General features: G+C 44.4%; 1 protein-coding gene across 1 annotated transcript in view; it reads right to left on the reverse strand.

Moving 5' to 3' along the window:
- The window catches only part of PRRT1 (proline rich transmembrane protein 1), a 42595-nt gene that overhangs the window by 8049 nt on the left and 9957 nt on the right, over positions 1-24589 (reverse strand). The window contains exon 2 of the mRNA XM_070936630.1: positions 1957-2369. Within this exon, the coding sequence (XP_070792731.1) occupies positions 1957-2369 (413 nt within the window). The remainder of the gene's footprint in view (positions 1-1956; positions 2370-24589) is intronic.

The following is a 24589-nucleotide window of genomic DNA, read 5'->3' on the forward strand; positions in this document are numbered from 1 at the left end:
AACTCCCAGAATTCCCCAGCCAGCATGGAGAATTCTGGGAGTTGAAGTCCACAAGTCTTCAAGTTACCAAGTTTGGAGACCCCTGTCTTAGACCATAAGAAGAAAAATCAACTTTTGACTTTGGAATGTGAAGATTAGTTTGGATTGGATTAGAGAAATATTATAGCTTTTTAAAACATAAGGTTATTTGTATTTAATGATTTAATACCAGATTAAAGTTAAGAGAAGAATGTTTTAGGAATATTGGCATTTTAGGGTGCTGATTGTTAGGATTTTAAGTTTATTAGCTATTTAAATTAACGGTTATTTTCTGTGGCATAAAAGAACTTTGTAGGTCATCTTTCTTATAAATGTGTTTGTTGCATTTTTTTTTCCCCTGTCACTTTTAATTTGTATGGTTCTTCCCTTTCCTTTCTCCCTGTCCTTCATAATAAAGAGCATACAATCACCAGAGTGATACCTCAAGGAATCATGGTTCTTGTTATTTCTGCATTAACTCGTATCTACAGGATAAGGAGACAGTCCTCGACTTGAAACGATTCATTTAACGACTTTACAAAGGCATTAAAAAAAGCTCACTTACAACCAGTCCCCACATTTACGACCATTGCAGCATCTCCAGGGTCATATAATCAAAATTCAGGGACTTGGCAACTGGCAAGTACAGGTAGTCCTCAACATACGACAGTTCATTTAGTGACCGTTTTAAATTACAACAGCTCTGAAAAAACAGAGACTTGAGACCATTTTTCACCCTTACAACCAATTAATATTTATGACAATTGCAGTGTCACCTAATCCCCTTTTGTGACCTTCGGACAAGCAAAGTCAATGGGGAAGCCGGATTCACTCAACAACCGTGTTACTAAGTTAAGAACTGCAGCGATTCACTTAACAACCATGGCAGGAAAAGTCGTAAAATGGGGTAAGACTCACTTAACAAATGTCTCGCTTAGCAACAGAAACTTGGGGCTCCAATGTGGTCGTAAGTCGAGGACTACCTGTATTTACAACCACTGCGGTGTCCCTGGGACACATGACTGCCATTTGTGATCTTCTGAATTGGCTCCTGACAAGCAAAATCAATGTGGGAAGCCAGATTCGCTTAATGACCACATGATTCACTTAACAACTGCAGTGATTTGCTTAACGATTATAAAACCAGACACGACTCGCTTAACAACCACCTTCCTTAGCAATGGAAATTCTGATCCCAATTGTGGTCTTAAGGACTGTAAGAAAGTCCCAAACTAATACAGGTAGTCCTCGACCTACGACCACAATTGAGCCCAAAATTTCCGTTGCTAACTAAGACATTTGTTAAATGGGTTTTGTCCCAGTTTACAACCTTTCTTGCCACAGTTGTTAAATGAACCATTGCAATTATTAAGTAAGTGATACGCTTGTTAAGTGAATCTGGCTTCCCCATTGACTTTGCTTGTCCGAAACGGGACCACGTGACCTTGAGACACAGCAACGGTCATAAGTACAAACCAGTTGCCAAGCATCTGAATTCTGATCATATGATCACAGGGATGATGAGTGGTGCAGTGGCCTAAAGGTGGAGCTCTCGCCTCACAGTCAAGAGGCTGTGAGTTCGGTCCTAGGTAGAGGCAGATGTTTCTCTCTCTGGACACAATGAGGTTATGTCTACTGAACAAAATTCCACACTGGCAACAGGAAGGGCATCCGGCCATTAAAAAACACTCTGCTAGCTCCATTCAGTTGCCCAGACTCCACCCCGCAAGGGATTTATGGGGTTGTTAAATGAAGATGATGATGCTCATCGTAGGGATGATGCAAACATCATAAGTATGAAAAATAGTCATAAGTCACTTTTTCAGTGCCGTTGTAACTAAATGAACTATTGTAAGTCAAGGACTACCTATAAGAAAGTCCCAAACTAATACAACCCCAAGAACTTCTCCGGTTACCCAACTGAGCATAAATACTCACCGCCCCTACAGGGTAGACCGGCACATACGCCGTACAAGGCTGCAGCTGAACCGGATACCCTGGGTGCATGTAGCCTCCGATGGGAAGGGTCCCGACAGGTGGATGCGTCTGGACTACGTAGCCCTGGGCAGCTCCGTTGAATTGAGTTTCCTGCATGTAGGGGTCAGGGGGGAGGCGGGGGAGGGTGGCAGAATGGTGGCGGGGCGGGCGCGGGAGGGTGGCTGACGTGGGGGGAGGCCTGGGGAGAGTAGCAGCCCCTCCAAGCCGGGGCAAAGTGGCTGTTCCCGAATGCACAACCGTAGCAGAGGAATCGCTGTATCCCGGGATGGGGGCATCCTGGGAAGGCGGAGGGGGAGGTTGCAAAGGAGTGTTGTAAGGTGGGGGAGAAGTGTGTGGGGCGGAATCAGGAAGTCCTAAAGGTGTGGGGGGGAGAGGAAAAAGAGAGAAAGGAGTAAAGATAAAAGAAACCACCAAAAATTACACGTTAGCGCGGAAAAAGCTCCCGGCAAAGGAAAACCCGGTGAAAACTTGGTGAAAAGCCATGTGGTTATATTTATTCCCGTTCTATCAACACTCGGTTTCCCTGCCTGATCTGTTCTGCATCCAAAACACAAATGTACCCATTCAAAATAGATATTTTAAAAACCCAACTCCCCGACTCCCGAACATGAGCAGCAGACTACGCAGCCGGTTTGCAATCTGCTACCACCGCTCCGGCGTTCAAAATACAGATTAAAAACAGCAACCGAGACAGATAGCTGTACCAAGGTTAGCTCAGCCCACATTTTCTTCTCGGTTTAGGTTATTTTGCCAAAGCAAGATCTAATCGGGGTGGAACAAGCCTCAAAGTTTGTCAGGAGAAATGCAACGTGACACCAACCGCCCCGTGTTGCTTTCTGACTGACCAACGGTCCAGAAACAAAAAGACCTAATTCTGTCACACTGAACAACAGCAGAGAAATGGATGTTCAGTCTTTCTGGTGCTCTCATAAGTCTGAAATGCCCACTAGAAAAAAGTTTGACTGCGTAAAACAAGAATGTGGCATTAACACCGATTTCTCCTATATGGGGTTTGACATCAGCCTTTCAAGATAGGTCAGGTCAGGAAAGAGGGGGGTGACCAAGAACACAGGTTAGTCCTCGACTTACAATTGAGCCCAAACTTTCTGTTGCTAAGCAAGAGTGTTGTTAAGTGAATTTTGCTCCATTTTACGACCTTTCCTGCCACACTTGCTAAGTGAATCACTGCAGTTATTATAGCAATAGCACTTAGACTTATATACAGTGCTTTTTACAGTCCTCTCTAAGCGGTTTACAGAGCCAGCAGATTGCCCCCAACAATCTGGGTCCTCCTTTTACCGACCTCAGAAGGATAGAAGGCTGAGTCAACCTTGAGCCTGGTGAGATTCGAACTGCCAAATTGCAGGCAGTCAGCAGAAGTAGCCTGCAGTACTCCATTCTAACCACTGCGCCACCTCGGCTCATAATGTTAGCAGTAATATTCTGTAGAATATTTTATTCTGAGGAGGTGGGGGTTAGGGTTAGGGTTGAAAAATGAGAACATTACTTAGTAGCCAAACATCCTTATTTTTTAAGAAGCGATCAACATATGAATGATAAGGTAGCTAATCTGTTTTAATTGCACAATTGTTGTATGAATAGAATAGAACAGAACAGAACAGAACAGAACAGAACAGAACAGAATTCTTTATTGGCCAAGTGTGATTGGACACACAAGGAATTTTGTCTTTGGTGCATAAGCTCTCAGTGTACATAAGAAGAATAAAATACATTCATCAAGAATAAAAAGATACAACACTTAGTGATAGTCAAGGTTACTAATAAACTTATCAAATTGTACTAGGAAACAAATAAAAACAATATAAATTGAAAGATACAAGCAACATGGTTATAGTTATAAGTGGGAAGAGAGAGATACTAGGAAGGAAGAGAAGAATAATTAGTAGTACAGTCTTAGTGAATTATTTGACAGTGTTGTGGGAATTAGTTGTTAAGCAGGGTGATGGCATTCGGGGAAAAAACTGTCCTTATGTCTAGTTGTTCTGGTAGGTTTCTTAGCGTGGACTCTTCCCATGGTCCAGGAAGCCCTATTGAATTATTTCTGAGTGGGGAGGCATGTGGTGTGATTTTGGTTACATAAACTATTTCCCTTCCAGTCTGAACATAGCAAATTGATTTCTGGAGAGCAAATGAAGCATAAAAGTGTCAACAACAACAAAAGGCATTGAGCTGAAACACCAATGTCCCAGCCTTGGCTTGAGAGGAGACGGTCCCTTAATGTAATACACGGGTGTCCCTCATCCCACTAAAACGCACAATCCAAGATGGCTGAAAGGCAGCTTCTCCATGGTACCAATGAGCTGAAATACTTGTGGTTATGGTTTATCTTCCTTCAGTCGATACTATGTACCTACACTTCCCTTCAAATCAGTCTTTTTTTTAATAATAGAATAACAGAGTGGGAAGGGACCTTGGAGGTCTTCTAGTCCAACCCCCCGCCTAGGCAGGAAACCCTACACCACTTCTGACAAATGGTTATCTAATCTCTTCTTAAAAACTTCCAGGGTTGGAGCATTTACAACTTCTGGAGGCAAGTTGTTCCACTGATTAATTGTTCTAACTATCAGTAATGTCTCCATAGTTCTAAGTTGCTTCTCTCCTTGATTAGTTTCCACCCATTGCTTCTTGTCCTACCCTCAGGTGCGTTGGAGAATAGCTTCACTCCCTCTTCTTTGTGGCAGCCCCTGAGATATTGGAACACTGCTCTCATGTCTCCCCCTAGTCCTTCTTTTCATTAAACTAGACATACCCAGTTCCCGCAACCGTTCTTCATATGTTTTAGCCACCAGTCCCCTAATCATCTTTGTTGCTCTTCTCTGCACTCTTTCTAGAGTCTCTACATTTTTTTTACATCATGGCAACCAAAAGTGAATGCAATATTCCAAGTGTGGCCTTACCAAGGCATTATAAAATGGTATTAACACTTCACGAAATCTTGATTCTATCCCTCTGTTTATGCAGCCTAGAACTGTGTTGGCTTTTTTGGCTGATTCTTGACGTACCCAAACTGCCCAATTTTCTTGGCAAGATTTTTTGGAAGTGCTTTGCCCCTGCCTTCTTCCTTGTTGCAGAAGACTCCTGAGAAAAAAGGCTGAAAAAGTATCTACAATATATACCCTCTCACATCCTGGACAAAAATTGTTTCAAGTCCTTCCCTCAGGATGCCGCATGCCAAAACAATTAGACACGGAGACGGGTTTTTTTCCCCTTGTGCCGTCACTGCTGAACAACTAATTCCCACAGCACTGATTTATGTCTAAGGATATTTACCCATTTAGTAGGCCTGCATTGCTATTATTGTAAAGGTGCTTTTTTCAGGAGGCAACCGTACTTCCTTTTTTTTTTCCTTCCTTCGCTTCTCATCCAAGAAGTTCCTTCAGCTCTGACAGGATATTGGGGAATGGAAGGATTTAATATTCCTTGCAGACAATCCTTCCATTCCCCAATATCCTGTCAGAGCTGAAGGAGCTTCTTGGATGAGAAGCGCAATGTCTTCAAAAGGAAAAACCAGAAAGTCCAGTTACCTCCTGAAAAAAGCACTTTTAGGACAACCATGACCTGGATGACTGAGAATCTCTATAGAGATATTGCTATTATCCTTCTTATCTTTCCGACTACCTTCTCCTATTGGTATCTTATGATTATATCACTGTGTTGTTTGTATGTACTACATTGAAAGCTTATGCACCGGAGACAAATTCCTTGCGTGTCCAATCACACTTGGCCAAATAAAGTATCCTGTTCCACTGTAGCCGGCCAAGAAAACAAACCGATGGCTCATCGAATAAATCAACCTAGAGTTCTCACTTGAGAGACAAATCGCCAGGCTCAAATTATCCTATTTTAGACACACGATGTGAAGATCCAGCTCTTTAGACAAGACTCTGAGACTTAAAAAGATGAAAAGAAAGAAAAGATGACCATCAGCCAGATGAATGGACTCGGTTCCGGTGCTGTTAGCCATAAATCATGGTAAGGTTCTTAGCCAAGTGTGCCCAGAGGTGGGCTTCAAAAAATTTAGCAAGGGGTTCTCTGCCCGGTTGCTGGATGGGCGTGGCCATGTCAGCCTCCTGCACCACAGCGGGGGAGGGAGGCATTTTTGCCCTCCCCCAGCTCTAGAGGCTTTCCTTGAGCCTCTGGGAGGGTGAAAATGGCCTCCCCAGGCTCCAGAGGCCCTCTGGAGGCCGGAAGACCCGTTTTTCGCCCTCCCCAAGCCTTCTTCTGTGCCCTCACTTACCTGCATCCAAAACGGGCCACATGGGGACTCTGGGAGGGGTGGCGTGGGCGGGGCCAGCCAGGACTGGGATTTGAGGGTTCTCCGAACTGCACAGAATCTTAGCTAGAGGTTCTCCCGAACCCCTGCGAACCCCCAGCAGCCCACCCCTGAGTGTGCCCCTGGCCAAAATAGCACCCGAGTTGGAAAGGTAGATTAATATCTTTTTATTTATGCATATTTCAAACCCCTGGGATGATCTCACTGCCGCCACACCAGAAGCAGTTGATTAGCTTCCTTAGATATCGAATTATGACCTCTAACCCATTGCAATTCTATGGCTCCATATTATGGTGATTTTATTACTCTTAATTGAATATATTATTTCCTGTATTGTATTGTCCACATATATATGACGCTTCTTTTAAGTTAAATTTGTATACCAGTGATTGTATGACCCACGTAGATGCCACACGCCACACAAAATCAATAAAATTTATAGCAAATTTAGACTTATATACCGCTTCACAGTGCTTTACAGCCCTACAACCAGAGGTGGGCTTCACCGGTTCGCCCAGCACCGGAAATGTGAGCATGCATCCGCACATGCGTGTAGCGTCACAAAACACGGCAATTCGCTCGTGCGCGTGGTCCACACATGCGTGCAACATCAAAAAACACGGCAATTCACTTGTGCGCGCCGTCTGCGCATGCGTGCGTCATCAAAACCACAGCGATATAGGACGGGATTGTGGCAGGGCGGGGCGGGGAGTGCCCACCCGCAGGTCGCCACTACCGATTCGCCTGGCTGGATACCACCTCTGGCTACAACTCCTGGGTGTAGTTTGAAAAGGTCAAGGACCTCCAATTTGGCTGAGCAGGAACTCAGAAGCCTGCTTTCATTTTACTCCAATTAATAAAACAGAATACTGTTCAGTCTTTCGGCCTTCCTGTAAATCAGTATTTCTCCGTTCTGCCACAACCAGTTACCGCCGGCACCATGCATCACTCACTGCCCTTTGATGGCAATCCAGAAGACAATTGCTCAATTGTGATAAAGGCCCACACTTTTACACAGCCTGGCCCCAATACAGCATTCTTTCTCGGTCTGAATTAAGCAGGCCAGTGCAAAGAAACAGGGGTACACGGCTTCTTCACTCAGCTGTGTTGGGGGGGGGGGGGCGGGGAGCAACACTAGTGGTGGTTTTCAAAAATTTTTTACTACCGGTTCTGTGGGTGTGGCTTGGTGGGCATGGCAGGGGAAGGATACTGTAAAATCTCCATTCCCACCCCAGTCCAGGGGAAGGATACTGCAAAATCCCCATTTCCTCCTGATCAGCTGGGATTCCGGAGGCAGAGAATAGATGGGGGCGGGGCCAGTCAGAATTTTTACTACCGGTTCTCTGAACTACTCAAGATTTCCGCTACCGGTTCTCTAGAACTGGTCAGAACCTGCTGAAACCCACCTCTGGTCAACATAGCACCCCCGATTATGTGATTCAATTCCTTATCCTTTCCTATGTCTTTTCCTACACAGGAAAAACCGAATCAGAGATTTGATTGCTGCCATCTTGATTTACAGAATAAGAAAGACAACAAGGACCTTGGAGGTATTCTAATAAAACCCCTCTTCAGGCAGAAGACCCTCGACTTACAACAGTTCAGTTAGTGACCGTTCAAAGTTACAATGGCAACTTTGAAAAAAAGGGACTTATGACCGTTGCTTCACAATTATGGCCTTTGTAGTGTTGGAAGAAATATCCTTCTGGGTTCAGCTCCAAGTGGGGAAAAAGACACTGGAAACATGGAGACTGCTTGGAAAGATGGTTTAATGGTGGACAGGATCACATGGTTTGAGTTCCTGAACAGAAAAAGGGGCGAGATACAGCAAGTCCCCGGGTTTTTATGCTCTCCCTGGCTTTGAACTTCCTGGGGCCCCAAAAGAGTATCCTGATTGGTTGTCAGACTCCCAGGGGGTGGGGGTCTTAGCTAGCCTTGCTAGCTGATGTAATCTTCCCAGGTGCCATGTGTTGAGTTTCTGTCCTAGATGGTTCCTATTGTGTTGCAGATGATGGTCCTTTGACAAAGGATTGAGTTTCTGCCTCTGACCCATTAACAAAGGGGTGGGGGAGGTAGGAAGCTGCTTTGTCTTTAAAACATGTTTCTCCATTTCTCATCCAGGAAATATAATATTCTGCCTTTTTAATATTTCCTAAAATATTTCATTCCTCCAGAAAAGGGGTGGGTGCTAACTTCCTACAGTAGCGTCCCCATGATCCTGTGATCAATATTCAGACGCTTGGCAACTGACTCATACTTATGACCGTCACTGTGTCCCAAGGTCCTGCGATCCCCTTTTGCAACCTTTTGGCCAGCAAAATCAACAGGGAAGACAGGTTCACTTAACAACCGGGTTACTAACTTACCAGTTGTGGCGATTCACTTAACAAACGTGGCAAGAAAAGTCGTAAAGTGGGGCAAAACCCAAACGTCTCCCTTAACAACAGAAATTTTGGGCTCAATTGTGGTCATAAGTTGAGGACTACCTGTATTATTTCAGACAAACAGTTGTATTTAAATATAGAGTGATACCGAAGGAACTGGTTTGGGCGACCCAGCTTCTAATCCACTTTAAACCACTGGAAACACAATTACAGAGCTGTGAGGTACGTTATAGGTACCTTAGAGGTCCTCTAGTCCAACCCCCTGCTCAGGCAGGAGATCTTATAACATTTCAGGCAAATGGCTGTCCAATCTCTTCCAGTGATGGAGCACCTACAACTTCAGAAGGCAAGCTATTCCATTGGTTGATTGATTGACTGGTCCTTACTTCTAGATTGCTTCTCTCTTTGATTAGTTTCCATCCATTGCTTCCTGTTTTGCCTGCAGATGCTTTGGAGCAGAGGTCCAAAAATTCCACGGACCACTAATATGATCTGCCTAATGACTGGCTGGGTGGGTGTTGGTAGGTGGTCATGTGACTGGGTGGGCATGGCCAATTCAATGTCACTCATGTGGAGGGATGCCTCGCCGGCCTCTACTTGCCCCTCCCCTCCCACCCACTCCTTGCCTGTCCGCCCGGGCTTCTTAGGGCCCCAACAGGAAGCAGTTGCTGGCAGTGGTGGGTTCCTCCCAGTTCGGCCTGGTTCTCCCGAGCCGGTAGCGGTGACGATATGACTCACTTAACAAATGTCTCAGTTAGCAATGGAAATTTTGGGCTCAATTGTGGTCGTAGGTCGAGGACTACCTGTATTAATTTGGGACTTTCTTATAGTCCTTAAGACCACAATTGGGATCAGAATTTCCATTGCTAAGCAAGGTGGTTGTTAAGCGAGTTGTGTCTGGTTTTATAATTGTTAAGCAAATCACTGTAGTTGTTAAATGAATCATGTGGTCATTAAGCGTATCTGGCTTCCCGCGTTGAGTTTGCTTGCTGAAAAGGTCACAAATGGCAATCACATGACCCAGGGACACTGCAGTTGTTGTAAATACAGGTAGTCCTCGACTTATGACCACAATGGAGCCCCAAACTTCTGTTGCTAAGCGAGACATTTGTTAAGTGAGTTGTTAATTTAACAGCTGCAGCGATTCACTTAAACAACTGTGGCATGAAAGGTCATAAAATGGGGCAGCACTCACTTATCAGACGTCTCACTTAGCAACAGAAATTTCAGGGCTCAAAATTGTGGTCCTAAGTCGAGGACTACCTGCCCGAGGCAGGCTTTCCGAGCTCTGAAAAGGACAGAGCTCTTCCCATTGGCATACGGTGCGGTGATACGGGCCTGTGGTTTTCCTCTCTGCATAAGGGAATCATTAAATAAATAATTCAGACGCAGACAGGGCAGAGAGGACACAGAATTACTCCAGTACAAATGCAGTTATGCAACCTCTTTCTCTCAGGGAATTTGATCTCCCAGGAACCTCATTTCATTTCAGCCTATTAGCACTTCCTTAATAAATACGAGAGCCAATTTGATTGTCAGGGTTAAGAGACGGTGAGCCTCTTGTCCCGCCTTAGGGCGACCAAAACTGCATGCAGTATTAGGGACAAAGGCAACTGGGTGATCTTAGGCCAGTCATTTTCTCTCAGCCCTCGGAAGGAGGCAATAGAATAGAATAGAATAGAATAGAATAGAATAGAATAGAATAGAATAGAATAGAATAGAATAGAATAGAATAGAATAGAATAGAATAACAGAGTTGGAAGGGACCTTGGAGGTCTTCTAGTCCAACCCCCTGCTTAGGCAGGAAACCCTACACCACTTAAGACAAATGGTTATCCAACATCTTCTTAAAAACCTCCACTGTTGGAGCATTCGCAACTTCTGGAGGCAAGTTGTTCCACTGATTTAATTGTTCTAATTGTCAGGAAATTTCTCCTTAGTTCTAAATTGCTTCTCTCCTTGATTAATTTCCGCTCATTGCTTCTTGTTCTACCCTCAGAAGCTTTGGAGAATAGTTTGACTCCCTCTTCTTTGTGGCAGCCCCTGAGATATTGGAAGACTGCTATCATGTCTCCCCTGGTCCTTCTTTTCATTAAACTAGACATACCCAGTTCCTGCAACCGTTCTTCAAATGTTTCAGCCTCAAGTCCCCTAATCATCTTTGTTGCTCTTCTCTGCACTCTTTCTAGAGTCTCAACATCTTTTTTACATTGTAGTGACCAAGACTCCTGAGAAAAAGGGCTGAGAAAATATCTATATACCCTCTCACATCCTGGACAAAAATTATTTCAACTCCTCCCCTCAGGATGCCCTTATAGGGCATTGCATGCCAAAACAATTAGGCACGGAGACGGTTTTTTCCCCCCTTATGCCATCACTCTGCTGAACAACTAATTCCCACAGCACTGATTTATGTCTAAGGATATTTACCCATTTAGTAGGCCTGCATTGCTATTATCGTAAAGGTGCTGTTTTCAGGAGGCAACCGTACTTCCTTTTTTTTCCCTTTTGAAGACGTTTCGCTTTTCATCCAAGAAACTCCTTCAGCTCTGACAGGATAATGGGGAATGCAAGGATTTAATATTCCTTGCAGACAATCCTTCCATTCCATCCTTCCAGTCCCCTAATCATCTTTGTTGCTCTTCTCTGCACTCTTTCTCGAGTCTCAACATCTTTTTTACATCGTGGCGACCAAAACTGGATGCAGTATTCCAAGTATGGATTTACCAAGGGATTATAAAGTGGTATTAACACTTCACGTCATCTTCATTCTGTCCCTCTGTTTATGCAGTCTAGAACTGTGTTGGCTTTTTTGGTAGCTGCTGCACACTGCTGACTCATATTTAAATGGTTGTCCACTAGGACTCCAAGATCCCCCTCACGGTTACTACTATTGAGCAAGGTACCACAATGGCAAACCACTTCTGAAAAACCTTACCAATAAAACTACCAGAGGAGCCTGGATAGCTCAACAGACAGAGCTCTGTAATTTAACACCAGCTGTCTGCAATTAAAGTAAGATCGAATCTCACCAGGCTCAAGGTTGACTCAGCCTTCCATCCTTTCTAAGGTAGGTAAATTGAGGACCCAGATTGTGGGGGCAATAAGCTGACTTTGTATAAATATACAAAAGTATGAAGGCTATTGCTTAACGCATTGTAAGCCGCCCTGAGTCTCCGGAGAAGGGCGGCATATAAATCAAATTAAAAAAAAAAAAAAAAAACAGGAGGGACTAATCCAGGCAGTCGGCAGGAGAAGGCTGACTTGAAGGCCCCAAAATAATAAGACATAAATGACTGAAAATAATCAAACCAAAACAAGACTCCGATTCATGGTTATTCAGTGTGCAATTGTCAGCCCCCATGAATATATTCGTGCACTGGCCCCTTAATTACCGGTAGTCCTCGACTTACAACCATTCACTTAGTGACCGTTTGACATTGCAACAGCACTGGAAAAAGAGACTTTTGACCGTTTTTGTCACCCAACGACAGTTGCAGCATCCCCATGGATCCCATGGTCATGTGATCAAATATCAGATTCTGGGTAACTGGCGTGTATTTATGAGAGTTGTAGTGTCCCGGGGTCATGTGATCACCTTTTGCGACCTTCTGACATCACCATCAATGGGGAAGCCAAGTTTCACTTAACAACCGTGTTACTAACTTAACAACTGCATTGATTCGCTTAAAAACCATGGCAAGAAAGGTTGTAACAGAATAACAGAGTTGGAAGGAACCTTGGAGGTCTTCTAGTCCCTTATAAAACAGGGCAAAAACTCACTTAACAACTGTCTCGCTTCACAACAGATTATTTCAGGCACAATTGTGGTCCTATGTTGAGGACAATCTGTGCAAGCTAACTTCTCCTCTGGACCAAGGTGAATTTCTGACCACAGGAGCTTTTTAGACCCTGGTTGTTAGTCGCTGAAATAGGAGCAAAACTCAGGAATCCGTTTTCACAGTGGAGTTCAATCACTCAGAATAGAGCTGGAAAGGACCTTGGAGGTCATCTAGTCCAACCCCCTGCTCAAGCAGGAGACCCTATACCATTTCAGACAAGTGGCTGTCCAGTCTCGTCTCAAAAACCTCCAGTGATAAAGCACCCACAACTTCTGGGGGCAAGCAGTTCCACTGGCTAATTGTCCTCACTGTTAGGAAGTTTCTCCTTAATTTCAGATTGCTTCTCTTCTTGGTTAGTTTCCATCCATTGTTTCTTGTCCTGCCCTCTGGTGCTTTGGAGAATAAGTTGACTCCCTCTTCTTTGTGGCAGCCCCTCAAATACTGGAACACTGCTATCATGTCATCATCCCTAGTCCTTCTTTTCTCAAGCAGCCAAAGCCAAATCCTGCAACCGTTCTTCATGTTTTAATCTTCTTTCCAAAGCCTCAACCTCTTTTTTTGTAATGTGGTGATCCAAAACTGTAGGCTGCATTCCAGGTGTGGCCTTGCTAAGGCTTTATAAAGCAGTATTAATACTTCAGGTGGTTTCGGTTTGATCGAATATTTCACGTTAAGTTCCTTCCACTTCTAAACCCCAAAGGGGCTCAATATTGCAAAAGGAGAGGCACTTCCTGAGCCAAAAATGGTTTTCCTAAATACCCGTTTCTCCAAACATCCACTTGCTGGAAAACAAAACTTCATGAGTTAAAGGGCACTGAGGCATCAGTTCTTAAGTGCTTGATCAATGCAGAGAGGCTGGCACTGCACTGGGTGTGGGTGGCATGTTCTGAAATGAATGCTGGGTTGCTTTGCTGGCAATAGAAAGTAGCTTTGTGCATTCCCCCCCCCTTTTTTTTTTGTCAGCTCCTGCCTACATTTACTTCGCCTCTTATAAAGCAGAAGATAATTTTATTCCCTTCCATTCCGACAATGAATCCCGGGCTTTGCAGCCTATGTTGAATTAATTCATTCCTTTCCCCTTTTCGATTCTCAGCTCAACACTTTAAGCCATTGTGTGTCAAACACAGCTTAGTTGCCAGCTAACAATGCCATTGATGCGAGGGCAACCGCATACCTGAGAGTGCCATTACATAGTTTTACTTAATGAGAAGGTTAATTGGATTCAGCTTAACATTGCAAACAGGAGACCTTAATTGTGCCTTCAGATTCTCTTTGCCTTTCGGCTGAGCGCAATAGCAGCAAGTCTTCCTGTTCTACATTTAAGCAAGAAAAACCAAATGCACAGGTATAGTATATGTGGTACCTTGCTCAACAGTAGTAACTGTGAGAGGGCTCTTGAAGTCCTAGTGGACAATCATGAGCCAGCAGTGTGCAGCAGCTGCCAAAAAAGCCAACACAGTTCTAGGCTACATTAACAGAGGGATAGAATCAAGATCACGTGAAGTGTTAATACCACTTTATAATGCCTTGGTCAGGCCACACTTGGAATACTGCATCCAGTTTTGGTCATCACACTATAAAAAGATGTTGAGACTCTAAAAAGAGTGCAGAGAAGAGCATCGAAGATGATTAGGGGACTGGAGGATAAAACATACGAAGAACAGTTGCAGGAATTGAGTATGTCTAGTTTAATTAAAAGAAGGACTAGGGTCGACATGACAGCATTGTTCCGATATCTAAGGGGCTACCACAAAGAAGAGGGACCTACAACCTATTTTCCAAAGCACCTGAAGGCAGGACAAGAAACCACGGATAGAAACTGATCAAGGAGAGAAGCAACCTAGAATTAAGGATAAATTTCATGAGTGTTAGAACAATTAATCAGTGGACCAACTTGCCTCCAGAAGTTGTAAATGCTCCAACACTGGAAGTATTTAAAAAGAGATTGGACATTTGGATAAGAGATAAGATAAGAGCCTTGGTGGCGCAGCAGACTAAAGTGCTGTTAAGTAGCACCGGCTGTCTGCAATTACTGCGAGTTCAAATTTCACCAGGCTCAAGGTTGACTCAGCCTTCCATCCTTCCGAGGTAGGTAAAATGAGGACCCGGTTTATGGGAGCAATAAGATGACTTTGTATAAAAAAGAACACCGTTTAGGGGGGGCCGAAAGCCCTACTAAGCAGGTATATACAAAAGTATGAAGGCTATTGCTTAAAAGCATTGTAAGCCGCCCTGAGTCTCCGGAAAAGGGCAGTATATAAATCAAACAAACAAACAAACAATAAATAAATAAATAAATAAATAAATTTGTCTGAAATGGTATACAGTTTCCTGCCTGAGCAGAGGGTTGGACTAGAAGACCTCCACGGTCCCTTCCAATGCTGTTATTCTGCTATTCTCAGAAAAAAAAAAAACCTTTAAAAAGCACATATAGGCCTGTTAAGAGCTTCCTGGAAACGGGTAAGAGGCTGATCAGACATTTTTTGAAAAAAATCTTTCAGAGGTCAGACAAGGCCACAGAGATACCCAGCCAGAAAAAAACACAAAACATAAAACCAAGAAAATAACGAGACGTCTTCTATCAAAACTCACTTTGTGCAACGAATGTATTAGGTATGGTAATAAACCTGGGAAAGGTTTATTATCATCACCTCATGCAGGCTGAATCCAATTTGCTGAGCCAAAAACATCGTTCGGCTTCATCCATATTTGTTCCTTTACAGTTCTCTCTTACTGCAACCAAGCAGGCAGATTAAATTAAAATTTGGAAATCAGTGTTCTGAAACAGGGATCTCCAATTCCCGGGCTGTGGCCCATTCGGAACTCTACTTGTTCCGAATTGCTACTTCGCAGCTCTACTTGTGTGAACAGCGGGAAAATGTGCATGCGAAGCTCCAGTTGTGCGAGTGGCGTGCATGTGAGCCCACCAATTGAGCAAATGGAGCTTCGCGCACATAACTATTCTCTTTCCTTTCCCCACCCCCACCCCCGGTCCACAAAGCCAGAAAGGTTGTGGATCGCTATTCTAAAACACAGATAGTCCTTGACTTACAAGCACAAATTGGGACCGGAACTTCGGTTGCTAAGCAATGCAATCATTGAGTTATGCTCAGTTTTACGAACTTTTTTTTGCCACAATTGTTAAGTGAATCATGAGCTCTTTAAGCAAACCTGTCTTTCCTCATTGACTTTGCTTGTAGGAAGCTTGTGGGAAGGTTGCAAATGTGACACCCGGATGCTGCAATATAATATATGCTAGTTGCCAAGTACTCAAATTTTGATCACATAACTGGGAAGGACTCTGCAATCTTCATAAATTCAAGGACAGGCCGTAGCAAAGGTGGGTTTCAGCAGGTTCTGACCAGTTCTGGAGAACTGGTAGCGGAAATTCTGAGTAGTTCGTAGAACCGGTTGGTCCCGCCCAGGGGTGAAATGCTCCCGGTTCGCACCGGATCGCCCGATCCAGTAGCGATGGAGGCCAGTGGTTCGGAGAACCGGTAGCAAAAATCCCTGCCCCACCCTCCATGCCCAGCTGAGCCGCACAATCATCAGAGGCTTTTTTTTTTACTTTTAAAAGCATTTTGTCTACAATCTCTTTGGCCGAAAAAATCCTTTTAAAAGTAAAAAAAAAAAAAAAAGCCTCTGATGATTGTGCGGCTCAACTTGGATTGTCAAAGGCTTTTAAAAGAAAAAAAGCCTCTGCCAATCAGGCAACTCAGCTTGGATCGTCAGAGGCATTTAAAAGAAAAAAAGCCTCTGCCAATCAGGCAACTCAGCTGGGATTGTCAGAGCCTTTTCAAAGCATTTTTTTACAACCTCTTCGCAAAGAGGTTGTAGAAAAAATGGTTTTAAAAGTTAAAAAAAAATGGCCACGCTCACACAGTCACATTACCCCCCCCCAAGCCACGCCCACAGAACCGGTAGTAACAAATTTTAGATTTCACTACTGGTCCCGCCCCCATCTATTCTCTGCCCCCCAAGTTTCCTCCCAGCTGATTGGGAGGAAATGGGGATTTTGCAGTATCCTTCCCCTGGAGTGAGGTGGGAATGGAGATTTTACAGTATCCTTCCCCTGCCATGCCCACCAAGCCAAGCCACACCCACAGAACCGGTAGTAAAAAATGTTGAAACCCACCACTGGGCCGTAGGTCATATTTTTAAAGAAATTGCTGAATGAATGGTCACCATTCGAGGACTTACGAATTGCCTTCAGAAATTGTGGGTGCTCCATCACTGGAGGTTTTGTAGGAGTCAGAGGGAGGGGTCAAACAAGTCATAAGTCACGAGTCCCTGCGCACCCACAAGAGATCTAAGTCCAGCTCACATTGAATGCCTTTCTTATCTTATCTCCCGTGCATTTCCCTTGACTGCTAGTTGGCCACATTCTTGTAGAAAGCTTAAGCTTGCGATAAATCTTTATACTCATTTGAACTGCCTAAATCTGCTGATTTCCCAGGCGCTTGACAGGGTTTTTTTAAAGAAGAGATTTGACAACCTTTTTTGTCACCGTTGCTAAGTGAATCGCTGCAGTTCTTAAATTAGTAACACGGTGGTTAAGGGATTCGGGCTTCCCCCGTTGATTTTGCTTGTCGAAAAGTTGCAAAAGATGAACACACAACCTCGGGAGATGGCAAACGGTCGTAAATATGAGCCAGTTGCCAAGCGCCTTGATTTTGATCACATGACCGTGGGGATGCTACAAAGGTCGTGTCACTTTTTTCAGTGCCGTAGTAACTTTGAAGGGTCACTAAGTGAACGGTTATAAGTCAATGACTACCTGTATAACTCTTATTAAAAACTATGCTCACAGCGTGCACCAGGAGGCGCTGTTGCTTATACAGAGTCCTCAATGTACCACTGTTTAAGAATGGTTCAAAGCAGGGGCATCCAACTCGATTTCATTGAGGGCCACATCAGGGTTGTGTTTGACCTCCGGGGGGGGGGGGGGCGTGGCCAAGGTGGGCATAACCATCACTTCTGTTAGGGGCGCCTCTGGTGGCCTGAGTGCTCTGCCAGCAATAACGGGCTACTGAGTTCCGTTTTTGGCTGCCACGGGCTCCTGCAATCCTCTGCCAGGGAAAACTGAGCTTGCCAAAACTCTGTTTTTGCTGGCAGAAGCACCGTGGGCCAGTCCTTCGCGGTTTCCAGGGTGGCCCCACTGGCCAGATCTAAGTACCCCGTGGGCCGGATCTGGCCTTGAGTTTAACACCCCTGGTTTAAAGTTTTAACAGCTTCAGGAAAAGTGATTTATGACCTCTTTTCATGCTTACAACCATTGCACTATCCCTAAAGGTCACATGATTGCAATTTGGACGCTTGGCAACCAGCTCGCATTTATGACGGGCTGCAGCATTTTGCGGTCACATGATCACCATTTGGGGCCTTTCCAGCCAGTTTCTGACACACACAAAAAACTTTAATTGGGGAAGTTGGATTTGTTTAATGGCCATGTGATTCAAGACACAACCACAGTAAAAGTTGTAAAATTCAATCCGGTCATGGGGTGACTCACTTTACAACTGCACCGAGTTGCGATGGAAACTATGGTAATTCCAATATTTTAGGGGCTGCCACAGAGAGGAGGAGGTCAACCTATTATCTACAAAGCACCTGAAGGCAGGACGAAAAGAAATGGATGGAAACTAATCAAGGAGGGAAGCAACCTAGAACTAAAAAGAAATTTCCTGAGGGTGAGAACAATGATATCAGTGGAACAACTTGCCTCTGGAAGTTGTAAATGCTCCAACACTGGAAGTTTTTAAGAAGAGATTGGACAACCATTTGTCTGATAAGGTATAGGGCCGTGATGGCGAATCTATGGCACACATGCCAGAGGTGGCACGCAGAGCCCTCTCTGAGGGCATGCACTCCGTCGCCACCTGCTCTTCTGGTTTCCGGCGCGCATGCGTGCTAGCCAGCTGGTCTTTGTGGGTGCCAGAGTGCTGGAAAATGGCCTGAAAATGCCCCCCAAAATGGCCCAAAACGGCAAAAAAAACAGGCCGTTTTCTGGCCGTTTTTGGACTGTTTTCTGGGCCATTTTTAGGCTGTTTTTCGGGCTGTTTTCAGGCCGTTTTCAGGCCACTCTCCGGGCTGTTTTCCAGCCATATTCGGGGTGTTTCTTGGGCCATTTTCTGGCTGTTTTCCAGCCATTTTTGGGCCATTTTCAGGCTGTTTTTTTCAGCCATTTTCTGGGCCGGTTTCAGGCTGTTTTTGGGCCGTTTTCCAGGCCGTTTTTTGGCCAATTTGGGGGCCATTTCCAAGCTGTTTTCTGGGCCATTTTCTGGCCATTTTCAGGCTGTTTTTTGGGTTGCTTTCCAGCCTTTTTTGGGCCATTTTCACACTGTCTTTTGAGCCATTTTCTGGGCCATTGTGAGGGCCATTTTCAGGCTGTTTTTGGGTTGTTTTCCAGCCATTTTTGAGCCATTTTCAGGCTGTTTTTGAGCCATATTCTAGGCCGTTTTCAGGCCATTTTCTGGGCCGTTTTCAGGCTGTTTTTGGGTTGTTTTCAGGCTGTTTTTTGGGGGGCCATTTTCAGGTTGTTTTCTGGGCCGTTTTCTGGCCAATTTTGGGGCCATTCTCAAGCTGTTTTTGGGCCGTTTTCTGGCTGTTTTTGGACTGTTTTCTGGGCCATTTTTAGGCTGTTTTTCGGGCTGTTTTCAGGCTGTTTTCAGGCCACCCTCCGGGCTGTTTTCCAGCCATATTCGGGGTGTTTCTTGGGCCATTTTCTGGCTGTTTTCCAGCCATTTTTGGGCCATTTTCAGGCTGTTTTTTTCAGCCATTTTCTGGGCCGGTTTCAGGCTGTTTTTTGGGTTGTTTTCAGGCTGTTTTTGGGCCATTTTCCAGGCCGTTTTTTGGCCAATTTGGGGGCCATTTCCAAGCTGTTTTCTGGGCCATTTTCTGGCCATTTTCAGGCTGTTTTTTGGGTTGCTTTCCAGCCTTTTTTGGGCCATTTTCACACTGTCTTTTGAGCCATTTTCTGGGCCATTGTGAGGGCCATTTTCAGGCTGTTTTTGGGTTGTTTTCCAGCCATTTTTGAGCCATTTTCAGGCTGTTTTTGAGCCATATTCTAGGCCGTTTTCAGGCCATTTTCTGGGCCGTTTTCAGGCTGTTTTTGGGTTGTTTTCAGGCTGTTTTTGGGGGGGCCATTTTCAGGTTGTTTTCTGGGCCGTTTTCTGGCCAATTTTGGGGCCATTCTCAAGCTGTTTTTGGGCCGTTTTCTGGCCGTTTTTGGACTGTTTTCTGGGCCATTTTTAGGCTGTTTTTCGGGCTGTTTTCAGGCCGTTTTCAGGCCACTCTCCGGGCTGTTTTCCAGCCATATTCGGGGTGTTTCTTGGGCCATTTTCTGGCTGTTTTCCAGCCATTTTTGGGCCATTTTCAGGCTGTTTTTTTCAGCCATTTTCTGGGCCGGTTTCAGGCTGTTTTTTGGGTTGTTTTCAGGCTGTTTTTGGGCCATTTTCCAGGCCGTTTTTTGGCCAATTTGGGGGCCATTTCCAAGCTGTTTTCTGGGCCATTTTCTGGCCATTTTCAGGCTGTTTTTTGGGTTGCTTTCCAGCCTTTTTTGGGCCATTTTCACACTGTCTTTTGAGCCATTTTCTGGGCCATTGTAAGGGCCATTTTCAGGCTTTTTTTGGGTTGTTTTCCAGCCATTTTTGAGCCATTTTCAGGCTGTTTTTGAGCCATATTCTAGGCCGTTTTCAGGCCATTTTCTGGGCCGTTTTCAGGCTGTTTTTGGGTTGTTTTCAGGCTGTTTTTGGGGGGGCCATTTTCAGGTTGTTTTCTGGGCCGTTTTCTGGCCAATTTTGGGGCCATTCTCAAGCTGTTTTTGGGCCGTTTTCTGGCTGTTTTTGGACTGTTTTCTGGGCCATTTTTAGGCTGTTTTTCGGGCTGTTTTCAGGCCGTTTTCAGGCCACTCTCCGGGCTGTTTTCCAGCCATATTCGGGGTGTTTCTTGGGCCATTTTCTGGCTGTTTTCCAGCCATTTTTGGGCCATTTTCAGGCTGTTTTTCGGGCTGTTTTCAGGCCGTTTTCAGGCCACTCTCCGGGCTGTTTTCCAGCCATATTCGGGGTGTTTCTTGGGCCATTTTCTGGCTGTTTTCCAGCCATTTTCTGGGCCGTTTTCAGGCTGTTTTTGGGTTGTTTTCAGGCTGTTTTTTGGGGGGCCATTTTCAGGTTGTTTTCTGGGCCGTTTTCTGGCCAATTTTGGGGCCATTCTCAAGCTGTTTTTGGGCCGTTTTCTGGCTGTTTTCAGGGCTGTTTTCTGGCCGTTTTCTGGGATGTTTTCAAGCCATTTTTGGGGCTGTTTTTAACTCGAAAAATGGCCTGAAATGGCCCGAAAAACAGCCTGAAAACAGCCCGAAAAACACTCCGAAAAACAGCCAAAAACGGCCTAAAAACAGGGACACACACGCCGGCCAGCTGGTCTTTGGGTTTCTAGCGCTCCAGCGCATGTGCATGCACACACATGCATACATGTTCTGGTTTGGGCACTTGGTACCGAAAAAGTTCGCTGTCACTGGTATAGGGTTTTCTGCCTGAGCAGGAGGTTGGACTATAAGACCTCCAAGCTCCCTTCCAACTCTTCTATTCTATTCTATTCTATTCTATTCTATTCTATTCTATTCTATTCTATTCTATTCTATTCTATTCTATTCTATTCTATTCTATTCTATTCATTCTTTTTTATTTTCTATTCATTATTTTCTATTCCATTCCATTCCATTCTATTCTATTCTCTGTTCAATCCCATTCTATTCCTACTCCTACTCCTACTCTATTATTCTATTCTAGATACAGATAGTATATTCTTCAGTTTGGCAAGATAGATATGAAACCCAGTTTGGAAAAAATGTCACCTGTCATTGTTGAGTTTGGGCCAAGTTTGGGTTTGAGGCAATAGTGTGATTGAGCACCCAAAACACAGAACCAATCCCATACAAGTAGTCCTGAACTTATGACCAAAATTGAGCCCCAAATTTCTGTTGCTAAGCGAAACAGCTGTTAAGTGAATTTTGCTCCATTTGATGGTTTTTCTTGCCACAGTTGTTAAGTGAATCACTGCAGTTGTTTTAAGTTAGTAACATGATTGTTAAGTGAATCTGGCTTCCCCATTGACTTTGCGTTTCAGCAGGACTCAAAAGGTGTTCACATATCTCCGGGACACTCTAACCGTCATAAATATGAGTCAGTTGCCAAGCATCTTAATTTTGATCATGTGACCATGGCCATGCTGCAATGACCGTAAGTGTGAAAATGGTTGTCACTTTTTTTCAGTGTAGCCATTAAGCGAATGGTTGTAACTTGTACTGTACTATTTCCAATGTAAGGCGATATTTGAGGCCACGTTGGGTTGCAGATGGGCAATAATAAATGATGTCCCATAATGACTACACTAAACTCTCCAGCTTTAATGCAGCAGAATATTAAATTATTGTTAGTGAGAGGTGACAATGATTGAGGAACCTCAACTCAATCTCAATCAGAATAGAGCTGAAAGGGGCCTTGGAGGTCTTCTACCCAACCCAATTATTCAAGCAGGAGACCCTATACCAGTAGTGGGTTTCAAATTTTTTTACTGTGGGCGTGGCATTACTTGGTGGGCGTGGCTTGGTGGGCGTGGCAGGAGGATACTGTAAAATCTCCATTCCCTCCCCACTCCAGGGGAAGGATACTGTAAAATCTCCATTCCCTCCCCACTCCAGGGGAAGGATACTGTAAAATCTCCATTCCCTCCTCACTCCAGGGGAAGGATACTGTCAAATCACCATTCCCTCCTCACTCCAGGGGAAGGATACTGCAAAATCTCTACTTCCTCCTGATCAGCTGGGACTTGGGTGGCAGAGAATAGATGGGGGTGGGGTCCAGTCAGCATTTTTACTACCCGTTCTCCGAACTACTCAGAATTTCCGCTGCCGGTTCTCCAGAACTAGTCAGAGTCTGCTGAAACCCATCTCTGCCCTATACCATTTCAGACAAGTGATTGTCCAGTCTCTTCTTAAAAAAACCTCCAGTGATGAAGCACCCACAACTTCTCAAGGTAAAGCTATTCCACTGGTTAATTTTCCTCACTGTTAGTAAGTTTCTCCTTAATTCCAGGTTGCTTCTCTCCTTGATTAGTTTCCATCCATTGTTCCTTGTGCTGCTTTCTGGTGCTTTGGAAAAATAAGTCGACCCCCTCTTCTTTGTGGCAACCCCTTTTTCAAATATTGGAACACTGTATCATGTCCCCCCATCCTTCTTTTCTCTAGACTAGCCAAACCCAAATCCTGCAATGGTTCTTTGTATGTTTTAGTCTCCAGGCCTTTAATCGTCTTAGTTGCTCTTCTCTGCACTTGTGGCAGCTCTAAGGGAAATAGCGTGATTAATCACCCAGAAACATGGAACCAATCCCATACTGTACTACTTCCAATGTAAGGCAATATTTGCTGCAGATGGGTAATAATAAACAATGGGCCATGGTGACTAAGCCAAATCCTTCAGCTTCAAAGCATCAGGGCATTTAATACTGTCACGGAGAGGTGACAAAGATAAAGGAACTCACAACAGTGGAGTTTGCTGTTTTTAAAGGCCAGACCTCTGAATGCTGGACTAAGCGAGCTTGTAATCTTCCACCGTGAAGCTCTCTTTCCTGTCACATTCCTGTGATAGAAGGACCTGCCTCAGATCAATGCGATCAATTTGTCTCACAGGTGAATTTTCATTTCATTTTCATGACCTGGAACTGGAGTTATCATGGCTTATTGTGCAGCCGTTTCAATCTCATTTTTCAGCCTGATGAAAATGAAAAGACACACCAGATGCTGGGCAGATGCAAGCAAAACAGGTAGATAAAACCTACCTCAGGTAGTCCTCGACTTACAACCATTCATTTACCGACCGTTTGAAATTACAATGGCACTGAAAAAAGTTATTTGTGACCAGACCTCGCACTTACAACCACCGCAGTATCCCCATAGTCACATGATCAAAATACAACCGTTTGGCAACTGGCATGTATTTATGAGAGTTGTAGTATCCTGGGGTCATGTGGCCACTTTTGCAACTTTCTGACACGCAATGGGGAAGCCAGACTCACTTAACAACCGCGTTACTAACTGAACAACTACAGTGATTCACTTAAGTGGGGGGTGTGATTTTTCTCCTTGGTAGTTCCTTGATTTGGGTATTTTTCTGACTTGATTGTTTGTCTGGTGTTAATCCTCGCTTATCTGGGTATCAGTTGCAGGAGAGGATTTGTTCTGGTCTTTCGGTTTCCTTCTAAGCTTTTGATCGCCTCTTTTGAATGGTGTGTAAACGTGATTTATCTCCATGTATCTACTGATGGCCGAGCTGTCTGAAATCACATCTGGAACAACGCTGGCAGGGCAAACTACTGTACACAAACAGGAAGCAAACCCCGTGGTCCTTCACACTGATAGTGTTACTTACTGTAGTTGTGTAATGAAACCTTGGCAAGAAACTACCAAGCTCAGAGCACACTTCCACAGTTCAATCCTGAGCTGCAGAGATTCTATGGAAAATTTATTCTCATCAATGCACTGAGAAACTCAAACTTTCATGGGTTGTGAATTCTTTCTGGGCTGAGGAATGCTCATGTGTAACTCCAGGTAAGTTGCAAAATCTCAAACATCAAGGGAGGAATTTATAGGTTGAACATACAAAGTGCACGCTATGTCAAACCATGTATTTTGCCTCAGTCATTATTACAGGCTATAAGGAGCCATCTACCCATCCCAGTTCTGTGACAGTTAATCATCATTTGTGCTAGAGATATCACTACAGGTAGTCCTCAATTACAACAATTCATTTAGTGACTGTCCAAAGTTACGACGGCACTGAAAAAAGCGACTTAGCGACTTGGTCGTAAGTTTTTCACACTTACGACCAAGGCAGTATCCCCATGATCACGTGATTAAAATTCAGACGCTTGGCAACTGACACATATTTATGACGGTGGCAGTATCCCGGGGTCATGGGATCTCCTTTTGCAACCTTCTGACAAGCAAAAGTCCATGGGGAAGCCAGATTCACTTAACGACCCTGTAACTAACTTAAGAA

The sequence above is a fragment of the Pituophis catenifer genome, unplaced genomic scaffold, assembly GCF_029215685.1.
Source record: "Pituophis catenifer annectens isolate HBS135680 unplaced genomic scaffold, rPitCat1.0.hap2 SCAF_2, whole genome shotgun sequence".
Classification (NCBI taxonomy): domain Eukaryota; kingdom Metazoa; phylum Chordata; class Lepidosauria; order Squamata; family Colubridae; genus Pituophis; species Pituophis catenifer.